At 43.1% G+C, this 14,880-nt stretch overlaps 2 protein-coding genes across 3 annotated transcripts; both read right to left on the bottom strand.

The window, feature by feature from the left end:
• Nucleotides 1-9,376, bottom strand: LOC114468878 (mediator of RNA polymerase II transcription subunit 15-like). Its single transcript, XM_028456012.1, is given in 19 exon segments — nucleotides 1-219; nucleotides 431-529; nucleotides 590-756; nucleotides 1,030-1,167; nucleotides 1,169-1,188; nucleotides 1,303-1,369; nucleotides 1,435-1,498; nucleotides 1,564-1,698; nucleotides 1,775-1,902; nucleotides 3,353-3,468; nucleotides 3,700-3,807; nucleotides 3,928-4,041; nucleotides 4,127-4,381; nucleotides 4,505-4,776; nucleotides 6,129-6,266; nucleotides 6,339-6,362; nucleotides 6,716-6,767; nucleotides 6,846-6,939; nucleotides 9,193-9,376. Coding segments are annotated over 19 exon segments (2,196 nt in total). The 5' UTR covers nucleotides 9,261-9,376; the 3' UTR covers nucleotides 1-82.
• A 25-nt stretch (nucleotides 9,377-9,401) lies between these two features.
• LOC114468879 (uncharacterized) lies at nucleotides 9,402-14,594 on the bottom strand. 2 transcript variants are annotated; one of them, XM_028456014.1, is made up of 9 exons: nucleotides 14,472-14,487; nucleotides 13,989-14,082; nucleotides 13,749-13,864; nucleotides 11,185-11,342; nucleotides 10,946-11,088; nucleotides 10,297-10,474; nucleotides 10,028-10,167; nucleotides 9,781-9,943; nucleotides 9,402-9,691 (listed from the first exon to the last, which is right to left on the bottom strand). In XM_028456014.1, exons 3-9 carry the CDS (start codon nucleotides 13,813-13,815, stop codon nucleotides 9,626-9,628), a joined length of 915 nt encoding a protein of 304 aa, XP_028311815.1. In that variant the 5' UTR covers nucleotides 13,816-13,864; nucleotides 13,989-14,082; nucleotides 14,472-14,487; the 3' UTR covers nucleotides 9,402-9,625. The 2 variants fall into 2 exon arrangements, with proteins under 2 accessions (XP_028311815.1, XP_028311814.1); XM_028456013.1 differs by having other exon boundaries at nucleotides 9,438-9,691; nucleotides 13,749-13,869; nucleotides 14,472-14,594.
• Between the last annotated feature and the right edge of the window lie 286 nt (nucleotides 14,595-14,880).

Raw genomic sequence — 14,880 nt, 5'->3', positions numbered from 1 at the left:
TTTGAAAAAAGGACACAAACTGAGGATACATAGAAAAGTGGTGGAGGAGGACTTTCCGACGCTCCCTGAACGCAGCACGCCCTCAGGCAGCCGACTGACAAGCCTGAGTGACACTCTGAGCCCAGACCTGGAGAAGCTCCGTCACTGAGTGTCTGTCAGGAAGCTGCAGCAGTTTAGACGCCATGTTCCTGTGTACGCAGCGCAGGAACACGTTCTCTGCTACGCACACACACGCACACACACACACACACGCACACACGAGGGAATTCCAGTAAAGATCAGGACTTGTTATCGACCAATTCTCAAAATCAAAGGACTCGGGGCAAACAAACCTGATCAGGACATTCCTAGTTTAAACCATTTATTTCACCTCTGCTACAAACGTAATGAAGACACACTAAAGAGACTCCTTCAAAATAAAAGTCCTCACCGTACTGGTCCTGGTGGTCTGCCCAGTAGGGGCTCTGGTCTGGGTACTCAGCGGGGACACTGAGCTGTAGGGGCGGGACGCTGGGCAGGTTCTTATCATCTGAGCACGAAAACAAGCAGTCAGTGCGTTGAGGGGGGCGTGGCCTAAATGATGACTCACCCAGTCTGCAGACCAGGTGTACGGTGCCATTGTTGGAGCAGCAGCTGGGATCCAGGTTCACCAGGAACTTTAGGTCCAGACGGGCCACCTCCCCCTGCAGCACGTTAGGGACCGTCTGACGCTCCTCCTCCTCCTGTTTCCTCTTTCTGCAGGGGATGGAGGGCGCCCTGAGGACACGCCCACACACACACACAGCTCAGACACGCCCGTTGTGCCCTGTCTCAGCTCAGACTGTTCACACACACTTTCCAGAACCAACAGAGCTGCTTTTATGATTTATTGTTTGTATTTTATTGTGTTCACTGTAAAGCACTACTGTATATAAATTAAGTTTACCTACTTACACACACACAGGTCAGACACGCCCACACACACACACACACACACACACAGGTCAGACAGGCAGAGTGGGGATGGATAGGTTGAGGGGCGGGCCTTACGTGATAGGTGGGCCGTGGATGGCGCTCATGGCGGGGGCGAAGGTCCGGTACAGCGAGTGGTTGAAGACGGGTGAGCGGATGTTGGCCATGACGGCGTCAAGCAGCGGCTGGCAGAGGTACGGCTGTTTGGGCGGGGGGGGCGGGGGGGGGCGGGGTCGGCTGGAGCACAAGATCAAAAGTCAAAAGTCTGTGTGTGTGTGTGTGAGGCGTTCAGGGACCCTCAGACTGTGTGTGTGTGCGTGTGTGCGTGTGACCCCTTCCTGTTCTTCTCACCACAGCCATGTCGTTCTTCAGCTTCTCCAGAGCGATCTCACACTTCTTCAGAGTGTTCAGAGGACACCTGCAGGTCCACAGGTGTCTGGTTAGTTAGGTGGGGGCGTGTCCTAGAGCTGAGTTAGTGTTTACCTGTTGTTAGGGTTGGTCAAGATGTTCAACAAGCTCTTCATCTTACTAAGGTCCTTCTTCCTGTCTGAACACACACACAGGAAGTCACCACCATGGTATTATACGTGTGTGTGTGTGTGTGTCTGTGACCTTCGTTCTTGTCGATCTTGTTGATCATACGTCTCAGTGGTTCGATGTATTTTGATAGCTGCTTCAGCTTCTCCATGTACTGCTGATCCTCGAGGGACGCAGCGCCGCCTGGACTCCTCACTGAGCCAGGGTTACCTGAGACACACGGGGAACAGGTGTGTGTGTGTGTTACCTGGGGTGTGAGTGTGTGCGTTGCAGGTGTGTGTGTTACCTGGGGTGTTGAGTGGTCCTGGGGAAGGTACTCCATAGTTCTGAGGGGTTCTGGAGGTGGCCGGGCTGGGGGAGGGCTGAGGGGAGGGGCTGGGCTGGAAACCTCCAGGAGAGGGAGCAGGACCAGAGCTGAGAGGGGCGGAGCCAGAGGGAATAGGTCAATCAGTCATTCAATTCTATTTAACTTTATATCATGCAAATTAGAACAATAGTCATTTATAAGTATTATCAACATATAGAATTATGAAAAAAAAGACTAACACAAATACACTGGTTTATACTGGTTTATACTGGTTTACACTGGTTTATACTGGTTTATACTGGTTTATACTGGTTTATACTGGTTCACACTGGTTTATACTGGTTTATACTGGTTTACACTGGTTTATACTGGTTTATACTGGTTTATACTGGTTTACACTGGTTTACACTGGTTTATACTGGTTTATACTGGTTTACACTGGTTTATACTGGTTTATACTGGTTTATATTGGTTTATACTGGTTCACACTGGTTTATACTGGTTTATACTGGTTTAAACTGGTTTATACTGGTTTATATTGGTTTATACTGGTTCACACTGGTTTATACTGGTTTATACTGGTTTACACTGGTTTATACTGGTTTATACTGGTTTATACTGGTTTATACTGGTTCATACTGGTTTATATTGGTTTATACTGGTTTATACTGGTTTATACTGGTTACACTGGTTTATACTGGTATATACTGGTTTACACTGGTTCACACTGGTTTATACTGGTTCACACTGGTTTATACTGGTTTATACTGGTTACACTGGTTCACACTGGTTTATACTGGTTCACACTGGTTTATACTGGTTCACACTGGTTACACTGGTTTATACTGGTTTATATTGGTTCATACTGGTTCATACTGGTTTATACTGGTTTATACTGGTTTATACTGGTTTACACTGGTTTATATTGGTTTATACTGGTTTATACTGGTTACACTGGTTTATACTGGTTCATATTGGTTCATACTGGTTTATATTGGTTCATACTGGTTTATATTGGTTTATACTGGCTACACTGGTTTATACTGGTTTATATTGGTTTATACTGGTTTATACTGGTTTATATTGGTTTATACTGGTTTATATTGGTTCATACTGGTTTATATTGGTTCATACTGGTTCATACTGGTTTATATTGGTTCATACTGGTTTATATTGGTTCATACTGGTTCATACTGGTTTATATTGGTTCATACTGGTTTATATTGGTTCATACTGGTTTATATTGGTTCATACTGGTTTATATTGGTTCATACTGGTTTATATTGGTTCATACTGGTTTATATTACTTCATACTGGTTTATATTGGTTCATACTGGTTTATATTGGTTCATACTGGTTTATATTGGTTCATACTGGTAGTCCTGAATGAATCTGAGATTATTGAACAGGTTGATGATGTACATATTGACAGAGGTTGTTCTAGAGGTTCATGATGAGGCTGGTAAACAGCAGCTCTGCTCTCAGATCAGTAAATGAGTCATGGGATATTATTATTATATATTGCTCTCTGTGGTTTGGTGGGAGGAGCTTGAGCACCTGGCTGAGTTAGGCTGGGAGGAGGGGGGCTGGGGGGATGGCTGAGGGGGCGGCGGCATCGACTGCGGGGTTGGCACCTGCACAGGTGAGGGTGATGACATGGTATGCTGCTGTGTCTGTGGATGTGATTGGACGAGTACACAGCCAATGAGAAGTCAGCATAGATGATACAGTCTGAATAAGTATTGATGCATTTCCTTTACTTTATCATCTGTATGTTTAACAACTGCTACAACAGCTAACAACAACTGCTAAAGTGCTACAACAGCTAACAACTGCAAGCAACAATTAGAGCTAAGTGAACTCTGGCGTATTTCCAATCAGTGTAAACCCTGACTGTCAGTTACCTGCTGGCCCAGAGGAGCTCCGCCCACAGAAGCAGGAGGAGGGGCTACAGAGGTGCCAAGAGGAGCCCGAGGGTGGCGGGGTGCCAGGGACACCCCAGGACGAACCAGCTACATGTAAACATACCAAGAACAACAGGATGTTAGCATCACCCACACAGCTGACAGGATGAGGTCAGCATCTCTACGTCCAGCACGCTGTGTCATGTTTGTCATGTGAAATGCACACACCTGTCCAGGGGCGGCTGCTGCATTTAGCTGAGCCTGAGCTGCAGCCTGCTGAGCTTGTTGAGCTGCTTGCTGAGCCTGCTGTACCTGCTGCTGCTGCAGAGCTGCACGGGCCTGCTGTAACACACACACACACACACGCACACACACAGGTTACAGCCTCCTTAGTGAGCCTCAGTGTGCTGATCACCTCTGACCTCACCTGGAAGGCTTGCATCTTCAGCTGCTGCTGCTGTTGTTGCTGCTGGCTGAGTGTGTTGATGTGCGTGTTGCTCATGGGTCCAGGCAGAGTCTGTGCTGACATCCCTGCCTGTTGCTGCTGTTGCTGCTGCACCATGTGCTGCATGGACTGAGCCTGAGCCTGAGCCTGGGCCTGGGCCTGGGCCTGCGCATGCTGCTGCTGCTGAAGTTGCAGCTGCACCATCTGCTGCTGCTGCTGCATCCGACTCTGGTGCATCTGCACACACACAGTACAATCAATGTCCCTGAACATTGACATGCTGTGTTCAGTGACTCTTAAACCAGTGGATATTACTGGTCTGGTCTTACGTGTGGATGTGTGTGTGTTGTTAGTAAGCACCTGTGTCTGCTGCTGCTGCTGCTGCTGCTGGCTCTGTGCCTGCTGCTGGAGCTGCTGGTTCTGATGGTGCTGCTGCTGTAGCTGCTGCTGTGCTCTGAGCTGCTGCTGCACCTGAAACTGTTGCTGCTGCTGCTGCTGCTGCTGCTGCTGCTGCTGCTGCTGCTGCTGAATGGCTGCGTTCTGCTGCTGCTGCTGCTGAAGGTGTTGAAACTGCATGGACTGCTGCTGCTGCTGCACCATCTGCTGCATTGGCATCTGAGAGGGGCCGCCTACTGCACGCAGCAGGAAGGGACATAAGCTTTTAATCAGAATGAAAGTTACATATGTAATCCTAGAAGACTGCCAGAGGCGGGTTTCAAGCACTGAATTACACCCTCTCATGCATTTGCAGGTTTCGTATTATACCAACAAAGTCACGCGTGACCGAAGGACCCGGTGAGTCTCTAACTACCGGTTTAGTCCGAGGTGCAGTCTCTTCAGAATCTTACTCGCTGAATACAAGGATTCTGAATGACTGACTGCTCTGGTGGTCGTCCAGGATTCATAGAACTGTAGTTATATATGTAACTTTTGTTCTAGAGGCGGTGCTTCAAGCACTGGATACTTTATACCAGGCACCCACATATTGAATAGATGCAAGTGGAGCTGATAACATAGCCCCACCCCTTTCTCTATCAACCCTGCTCAGCTCCACTAGCTGCTAAGCTAACCCACTTACAGTGTGTTAGCAAATAAAAACATGAACAGAAATTAAGTCTGGAATGTTGTAACATGTGATGAACTGTGATGTGATGTTACACATTATGTGATTCTAAAATCAGGTCAGTTTAAACGACAACCATGTGGAAACTGTTTGAAAGGATTATTATTCATGGTTTCTTTTTATGTGTAATACTATAATTATATGTCTTTATACTCAATAATCCTGTTAATAAAACTCATTCTCAGTCAGGCCTCACAGAACAAAAACAAACAGTTTTAAAACATCTAATTTCTACTTAATCTAATAATAACAACCATGGATGTAAGCAATGATACAAATCAGATATAATAACTAGGACACACAGATTAACACTAAAATGTCAGTTTGACCCAAAATGCACAAAATCTAAATCATTAACAAATAATAATTATGTTCTAAAAATTAAACTTAATACACAGTAAAACAACTCATATAGACACACCCAATAAATCATATAAACAGACACCACAGATCCCTAAATGATAAATAATATGATTGAATAAATAAATAATCTTGAACATAATTTGTATTGCTTTAAATCACCAGTAAATGTCATCTTGAACTAATTACAAGTAACTGATCATTTGATTTGTAAATGTAAAACATCTTCTAATTACAGAATAATGTAAGATTTAAACTTTTGAAAACTGTGCTTTGATCTGCATGTATGTCTTTATCTGTGATGAGCTCATGTTTGACCCTGACATCACTAATGTCTCACAACAACAGAAGACGTGTGTCAGACGTGGGAAGAGAAACATGAGAGATCGGTGCCTGTTCTCCTTTTGATATTGTTGTAGATTCATTTTCTCTTCATTTCTAATAAATTGATTGATTGACTATGTCTCTCTGTATGAAAACACACACAGAGGAAACACTCACAGCTCTGAGGGTTTCCGGCCACCCCGGCCATGGCATGCTGTCCAATCTGCATGGGCACGGCCCCCATCCCCCCCAAGGGTGGGCCGGCAGGGCGACACCCTCCAACCCCCGTCAGGTTAGTTAGGGCATTCATTGGATCTAGCAGACAGACACACACACACACATTAGGCAGTGGTCACATGCAGGCAGTGATGCTGAGCAGAGACTTACCTGGAGCTCCCAGAGCTTTCTTATCTGTGAGGACACACATCATTATTGATCAGATAAATAAATAGTGTAGAATCAAAAATCAATAAATCAACTCAACTTTATCTATAGAGCCCTTTAAGGCAGCCACAGCTAGCACAAAGTACTGTACACAATAATTACAAACAGCAAAACAATAAAATAAACCATTAAAACAAAAATAAAAACTGATGTAAGAAATCAAAGGTCATTTTCTGTAAAAAGGTTAAGATTTTCACTTGAAATGCTATGATATCCACTGTAAACTCTCACTTATTGCCATTGTTGGAGGCATTTGGGGTAGTGCATTGTGGAATGTGGAGTCATCAGTGGAGAATGAGCAGTGTGTCATTAAAACTTACGGATGTCCCTGAAGTGGATGATGAGCCTCGCCACCAGAGACAGATACTCCTCCTGAGGAGCACACGGCTGTTAGCGGGAGGAGTCATTGAAGGCAGCACGGTCAGTGAATGCACCACCATGAACACTCACCCGAGTCTTAGCTTTGATGAACACGTGGTTCTCCATGTCAGTGCTGGACTTAAGCGTTGTGTTGGCTGTGCCTGCTTTCCTCATGGCCTCCTCACTGTGCACACGCACACACACGCAGGCACACACAAACCAATATAAATAATTTCACAACTGTTTCCACCTTTAATGTGACCTATAACCTGTACAGTGATAAAACAAAGTGAAACCTTTCAGGGAGATGAAGTAAAACCAATCACATTCAAACTCATGTTAAATGGAGTCATCACACACCTGTCACCATTTAAAGTGTCTCTGATTAACCACAAATAAAGTTCAGATGTTCTAGAAGCTTTTCCAGAACAACCCACACATCAACTAAACTATGGCTTCACCACAATCAGATGGAGGTTCTGGAATGGTCCAACCAGAGTCCAGACCTGAATCCCACTGAACATCTGTGTGGTGATCTGAAGAGGGCTGTACACAGGAGATGTCCTCACTATCTGTCACATTTAGATCAGTTTAGTAAAGAAGAGTGGGTAAATATGACCTCATCAAGATGTTCCACACTGATAAACTCTGAAAACACTGAGTGCTGGAATAAAAACCTAAGGTTCTCCAACAAAGTATTAGTTTAAAGGTGTGTTTATGTAACCAGGTTATCTTAAGTTTTTATTTTTCCCCTTTAAAGGTTTCACTTTGTTTTTCAATGTCATTGTACAGGTTATAGGTCACATTAAATGTGGAAAAAGATGTGAAATTATTTATCATGGTGTCATTTTTTTTACAACACAAAAACCTGGCATTTGAACAGGGGTGTGTAGACTTTATTATATCCACTGTATCAGATGCTACATATCAGACGCTACCAATATCATGCTACATATATGATGCCATACATAAACATCATAATACGTAGACGCCGCATCAACTGTGGAGGGACACGTCAACAGTGCCGCCATCTTGGACCAGTGATGGTGGAGGCAGCAGTGCATAGACATTAAGACTGAAAAAGGAATTGCTCAATCGCTAAGCAGAATTATTCTTTGAATTTTGAACTGATTTCCAAACTGTTAATTTTTATAAAACGTCACAGATGTAGCTATGATACAAGGTGTTTGGATATATTTAAAATGCTGGTTTTTACCACTGAACACTTAATCTGTACACCCAAGTCCTTGAATATTTCAGTTCTTTGGCTACAATAATTGATGATGATAATAGTGATAGTAATATTAGTATTGTTATTATAATAATAATAACAATAATATAATAAGAATCCAGTAACTATAATACAATTATAAAAACAATAATAAACAATATTTATCAATGATAATAATAATGTAATATAATAATAATAAATAATAATAGCAATAATAAAATACAATGAGATATCACTAACTAAAATATAAAGTATTAATAATAATAAAAAATGCAATAATATGAGAATATAATGATAATTATAATAATAGCAATAACAGTAATACAGTAGTAGTACAATTACACAGTAATAATAATTGTCAAATGCAATATGTAGCCTTAAACAATGTTGTCAATAAAAACCTGAGCAAATCTGAACGTTTTCTGGGTTCCTTTTGTTCTATCTATCTATCATGTCTGATGTTTGATAACTTTAATAGTGTAGACACATCATTCCTCTATAGATGTAATACACTGTAGGACCGACTGGCACCGGTCCAAGATGGCCGTCCTGTTGACGCACCGCTCTAGTGGGCGGGGCAGTCGATGCGGCGTCTTCGTATTATAATGTCTATGATGCTATATATCAGATGCTAGTTACAGTATACCGCGCTACATATCTGATGCTACCTATATAACACTACATATATGATGCTAGTTATACCATGCTACATATCAGATGCTAACAAAATGACGCTATATATCATGTGCTACATATATGATGCTACATATCTGTGCTTACAGTACATCTGTTATCACTAATGAAGTTTATCAGAATAAATCCTGTGGTTCTACGGTCATTTAGAACCGATGATGGTATATTAGGGATGGGCTGAGTTATCAAACCTGTGACCATGGAACAGATTTCATTCACCTGAACTTAATGATTACAGGATGATCAATTACTTTCACTATATCTATTTTCATCTGTGTTGCTCACGTGATCTGTCTAACGGTTAACCGGGTTAAGTAGCTTTAGCAGCTAACTAAGCTACATACGGAACTCTTTAACGTCCGTTAATGAACTAAAACCCAAAGGGACTTTGGTCTGAGGTCCGCTAAGGCTCCCTGTACTCAGTGTGAAATAAAGCCCGTTTAACCGTGCTAGCCGTGCTAACAATTAGCATGGTTTGTAAGGCGAACACAAACCGAAAATAAGTTTTCTCACATCTGAGCGACGACCTTCTGCCTGAACTGAGGACTCCTCCAGTCACTGTCCGGACCAGGTACCTCCATGATGACCCGGGGCTTTAAACTGTTGTTTTAGGCACAAAAAGTGCTTTTAAAGTCGTCGTTGTTTATTTTCTTCTTCTTCTTCTTCAGCTGCTGCTCTATCATCCCGCCTCATTCCCCCTGCTGGTTGCACTGAGCATTACACCCATTAATAGCACAAATATCATAAATTAACATTGAAATAACTCAGTCTTTTGTACTTGAAAGGTTTATTTAGTGATGGACAGACAAATTCACAGAGATCAAAGACCAGCTCAGAGAGGTCACGTGATACAACTTCTAACATCTCTATAGTTCACTGTTTCCCACTTCCTGTGCAGGACAAATGAAAGCTCATAACTGTGAGGAAAAGAGAGGGGGCGTGTCCTTCAGATGATTGGACAGCTGCAGAGGAACAGCAGCCAATGGGTGAGGCTGAGCTTAGCTTCAGGAGGCTGAAACACAGAGAGAACCAACAGGCACGCTTGTCAGCAACCTTGTTCACACTAAATATCTCTGCTATGCTAACCAGTGTAAGTGTTACCTGCAGTCCAGTGAGGTCCACAGTGTGTCCGTCCCTCAGCACTGACACCAGGTGAGCTCTCCCAGTGAGAGGGTAGCCTTCCTCCACCTGCAGCTCACACACCAACGACGCCGTCTTCAGGTAAACCAGCAACCGCTGAGCAGGACGCCAGTCGATGGCGAAGCTGTCCACACACACGTGCGCAGAGTGTGTATGTGTGGATGGAGCATGCCAGTGTTCTAGTGACTCTGAGGAGGATAAGACTCACCTGGACCTCAGAGCCTGTATCTCAGTGAGCATCTCCACCTGACCAGCATAGCTCTGCATCACCTCCAGCAGGGCGGCGCTCACCTCAGCCCAGCCACCACGCACATAATCCTGTAGGAAAGAAGCTCCGCCCCCACACACCTGCACACACATGGAAAAACACACATGGGCTAAAAACACACACACACACACACACACACACACACACACACACACACACACACACACACACACACACACACACACACACACACACACACACACACACACCTGCAGGGTGAAGCAGAGGGCGGGGCTCCAGGTGAGCAACACCCTCAGCGATTCCAGCTGATTGGAGGTCAGATGAGATGGTGGGTGTGGTCTGAGCTCCAGGCTGAGCTCTGATTGGCTAAGTGAGAGCAGGTGGAACTGCGTGTCTGTTTCCAATGCGCTCACACACGCCTGCAGCCTATCAGAAGAGAGGAGGAGCTCAACAACCAATCATTGCAGGACACAGAGCCTCACGTTAGGGCTGGGCAATATATTTAAATTCAAGATCAAGTTGAAAATGACAATATCACCTATAATGATATATATGGTTTTTACAGCTTATTTTGTATTAAATCCTGGTTTTAGGAGTGGTTTCTTTCTCTACTTCTCAGAACATGTAAAGCTCAGTCAGATGATCACTGAGTGTGTTCTAATCCAGACCTCCATCTACAGGACTCACTCACATGTGCTGTCCTTTAGAGGAGAAACAGACTAAACTGGAACATGTTTATTTGTTAATAAATGTGTGTGTGATATTTTGCATCAGCATATTTAACAAAGAATTGTCGTTCTGCTCAGACTTCATTGAGATATTGAGATTTATGTCATACATCGACATTTTGAGAAGAAATATCGCCCAGCTCTGGTCACATGACTAAACGGCACTCACTGGTCTCTGATTCGCTGTTGGACAACCAGCTGAGCGAGTGCTGCGTCTGACTCCACCCTCAGAGAGGTCAGCTGGTGCTCACAGGTGTGCAGTGCATTGTGGGCTATGAGTAGAGAATCAGTGAGCTGCTGATGGAGCTGCTTCTGTAACACACACACACACACACACACACACACACCCTGTTATTAGCCTCAGTAATGACTGTGTGTGTGTGTGTGTGTGTGTGTGTGTGTGTGTACCTTCCCCTTCAGCTCTATGACCAGTGCACTCAGTGTGTCTCTTCGTTTGTGTATTTGTGTGATTTTGTCCTGCAGGTGTGTGAGCAGCGTCTCCGTTTCCTCCATCATTGACCTGCTCTGAAGCTTCAGAGACTTCCACTTGGTTCGAGCTCCGCCCTCTACTCACGCGCACGCACAGACACAGACAGAGAGTTTAGTCTGTAAGTGATGAATTTAAACCATCATAAGGTATTTGGTGGAGCCATGTCAGCAGCAGAGGGCGCTAGAGGAGTGGCTATGTCCTAATCAGCCATAAAAGGGTTTTTACCGTGAGGAATGGGAACTTCAGGTGGAGTTTACTGTTTTTTCATACCCTGTAATAATTACATCTGCAATAAATGGATTAGCATATCCAACTTCATCACTTTTGGTACTTCATTTTTATATATTTTTTGTTACAATAGCACACATAAGCCAACAACAACAGCGCCACTAGCACTAAGTTAGTTATTATTGATCATTTAATTTAAACCGTTCACTTCCACACAGCGTCTAAATCACCTCCATTACACAAGATCATCTTTGTTTTTCTTCATCACAGCTGTGATGATGATTTTCATCTAGGAAACATTTATTTATTTGCCAGTGTTTGTTTGACCTCAGTGGGCGGGGCCTCAGAAGCTGGAATATTTGAGGGCGTAACATGTTAATTCAGCAATTAATCATCTGATCATTGGTGCGCTCTGATTGGTCACATACCAATGATCAGAAATCACATGGTCCTGTCCTACCACACAATGTGAACTCACATTTACACACACGATTGATAAATGAGGACCTGTGAGAGGACTTTAAGGGGTTATGTTACAAATCTAGATAATTATAACCTGGATTAATCTCCGTTAGCGGGATTCAACTAACAAAACATTCCCTGTCAGAGAGAAGCTGTCCTATGAAGGTCGATAACAACACGCTAATTTAGGACAAATGTTTTCACCTTCGCTACGTGCGTGTTCACATAAAAGGGGTGGAGCTTGCAACATCTGACCAATCAATGGAGAACCTGACAGACTGAGCGTCTTTACAGGAGGAACAGTTTATGATCTTAAATAAATATAATAAATATAAATCCATGATCACAGTGAAAAGCAACAGTGTTAGTGCAGCGCACAGCAGGAGGCGGAGCTTTTATAGTCACTCAGATCTGATCCACTTCATAACTTGGTACCGACCAGGTTGATGAAGTTTAAAATGATGAATAATTAAAATCCATAATTCAGACCAAAAACAACCCTGTTGTTACAGATCAGACAGTAATGATAGAACTCAGACAGGAAGCTGCTGATACTGTTAATGTGTAAAAGTGTGAGATTATTTATGATATTAATCCATTGGATGATAAACAAACAGCGCTCTGCAGTTAAACTTTATTACAGCACACACAAGTGTTTCTATTCAGGTAGATCTATCCTGTTCTCCTTCTGGCTTTTGTCTTGCAGGTCCGTGGGATCCTCAGTGTGGAGTTACAGAGTCTCAACAACTCTGTCTCCACCCTTTCCTCTGCACACACCCAACACAGCATAACGTGGATGGCTGTTCATCATAGGAATGGGATCCACACAAGGTTCCTGCTGCTTAACAGAAGGTTTTCCTTGCCGCCATGATGAATTCATGTTGGGTGTGGGATACATATGTATGTGTATATACGTATATATGCATATGTGTGTATCCATAAAATGAAGAGTCCGTCCTTAAGACTGCTCTACTGTAAAGTGCCTTGAGATACCATTGGTTATGATTTGGCGCTATACAAATAAAGATTGATTGATTGATTGATGATTGATCTATTTATCGCACACTGGGATGAGAACACATTGTTTACTGTAGTATGTTCCTGATGATGCTGTCAGCCTCACTATAACGTATGAATGTATACATTAATTAATATGATTTCACCAGTCTGTGCATACAGAGACACAGACGTCATCAGCTGACTGTAGATCGGTACGTCAGATATAAATCTATATCTTCCCTAAATGATGTCATCAGTAAATGAAAGGATTAATTAATCCATTAATAACCTTTCTTTCCTAAACTCAGCTGTCAGATCTGCACCAATCAGGATCTTCTAACAATGGACAGGTTGTTTTCTAAGAGATCTGATTGGTCAGGGGGCGGGGCTTTAGCACTTGCTAATATCCTAGCTAGATAAAAACTTGGTCGCAAGCAGGCTAGCCATTCAGCCTAAGTTACCATGGTGATTTTGCTCTGTAAGACGTCAGCGAGCTTCATAGTCCATCACACACTGATTAAATCCTAGAAGTTAGTGTAGTAAGAGCTAATCTAGATTAGTAGTACAGGGCCCTAGGGGTCAGGTCAGATGGTTGGACATTAGTGTGTGTTGTTGTGTTACTGTTACTATGTGTGTTGATAAACGTTTCTTCTGTCTAATCAGAGCTTTTCACACATTTTGATTATTTGGGTCGTTTGTTGCTCTGCTTTTAGTCACTTTGTGGATCTCATTGTGTGAAGAATCATTGTGTGTCTGTAGTGTGTATGTCTGTAGTGTGTGTGTGTGTGTGTACCTGGCTGCTGAGGAGGGCAGGTCTGTGTCTGTTTGTCTGACTCCAGTCCTTCCAGCAGTGACATCATGGAGTCCAAAACAAACAACTGACGCCATAAAACCTTCTGCACACGACGACTGTCCTACACACACACGCACACGCAGACAGACAGACAGACAGACACACAGGGTGATAATAAGAATGTGTTTTACTTTGAGAGGTACGCACAGCCAGTCTGAGGACCTGAAGGAGGACACCTACCATGAGGTAACTGACAGCTAACTGACCTCCATCACACTCAGTGTCTGTGAGCCCACAGGGCACCAACAAGGCGGGGTCACAGGTCTGTAGCACTCTGGGGGACAGACAGGCTTCAAAGTATCAAGGAAACAATGTCTGTGTGTCAGTAGGTCCAGGTCAGTAGCTTCAGGTACAGGTCAGTAGGTCTAGGTCCAGTCAGTATGTTTAGGTCCAGGTCAGTAGGTACAGGTCAGTAGGAGTGCAACTAACAATTATTTTCATAATCGATTATTCGGTCAATAAATTAATCGATTTCTCAGATGTTTTCTAAAAACACACTTTGTACATATTTAAATCCTGCTTAAATTAATTAAACTGAAATAAAAGTGTCTCTCGCACAAACACAAACATTGCACACGCACGCAAACACTGTGTACACTGTAGTTCTAACTTAGAAATAGGTCTTTAACAATAAATAGTTACAATACGGACAGAAACGCTCACCCTTTGACTGCCGCCATCTCTGTTTTTAAACCACCGCTCTTTTTTTCTTCTTCTTTTTCTTCTTCTGATTGGACAGTGAGTCCTGGTTATGGAGAGCACGCCTCTAGCGGTGCTCAGTAAAACTACACCCAGAAAGATGGATAACCAAAACCTACTCGGTGTCAATTTCATTATTTTACTTTGAAAACTTCTATATTTTCTTTTAAATAACATTCTAAAGTAAAAGTTGTAATACCATAATCATTTAAATGCAAAGTGCATCTATTGTTGTGGATTTTCCTTTATCTAAATGTTGATGTGAAGAGGTTGAAGAATTCTCACCTGACGTCTCCATGATTTAAATTAACATTTATTGTTACATGATGAAAATGTCAGTTACAGACATCATGGCTGTCTGGAGAGTGCGGAG

Source organism: Gouania willdenowi, chromosome 8 (genome assembly GCF_900634775.1).
Source record: "Gouania willdenowi chromosome 8, fGouWil2.1, whole genome shotgun sequence".
NCBI classification, from domain to species: Eukaryota; Metazoa; Chordata; class Actinopteri; order Blenniiformes; family Gobiesocidae; genus Gouania; species Gouania willdenowi.
This window is presented reverse-complemented; position numbering and strand designations above follow the sequence as displayed.

Excerpts from the sequence above, each read along its gene's own strand:
- LOC114468879 (XM_028456013.1), bottom strand. Across the intron at positions 11,089-11,184 it reads TCATAGAGCTGAAGGGGAAG|AAGCAGCTCCATCAGCAGCT; the intron begins GTACACACACAC and ends TGTGTGTTACAG. Across the intron at positions 10,475-10,945 it reads CAACAGCGAATCAGAGACCA|GCTGCAGGCGTGTGTGAGCG; the intron begins GTGAGTGCCGTT and ends CTCTTCTGATAG.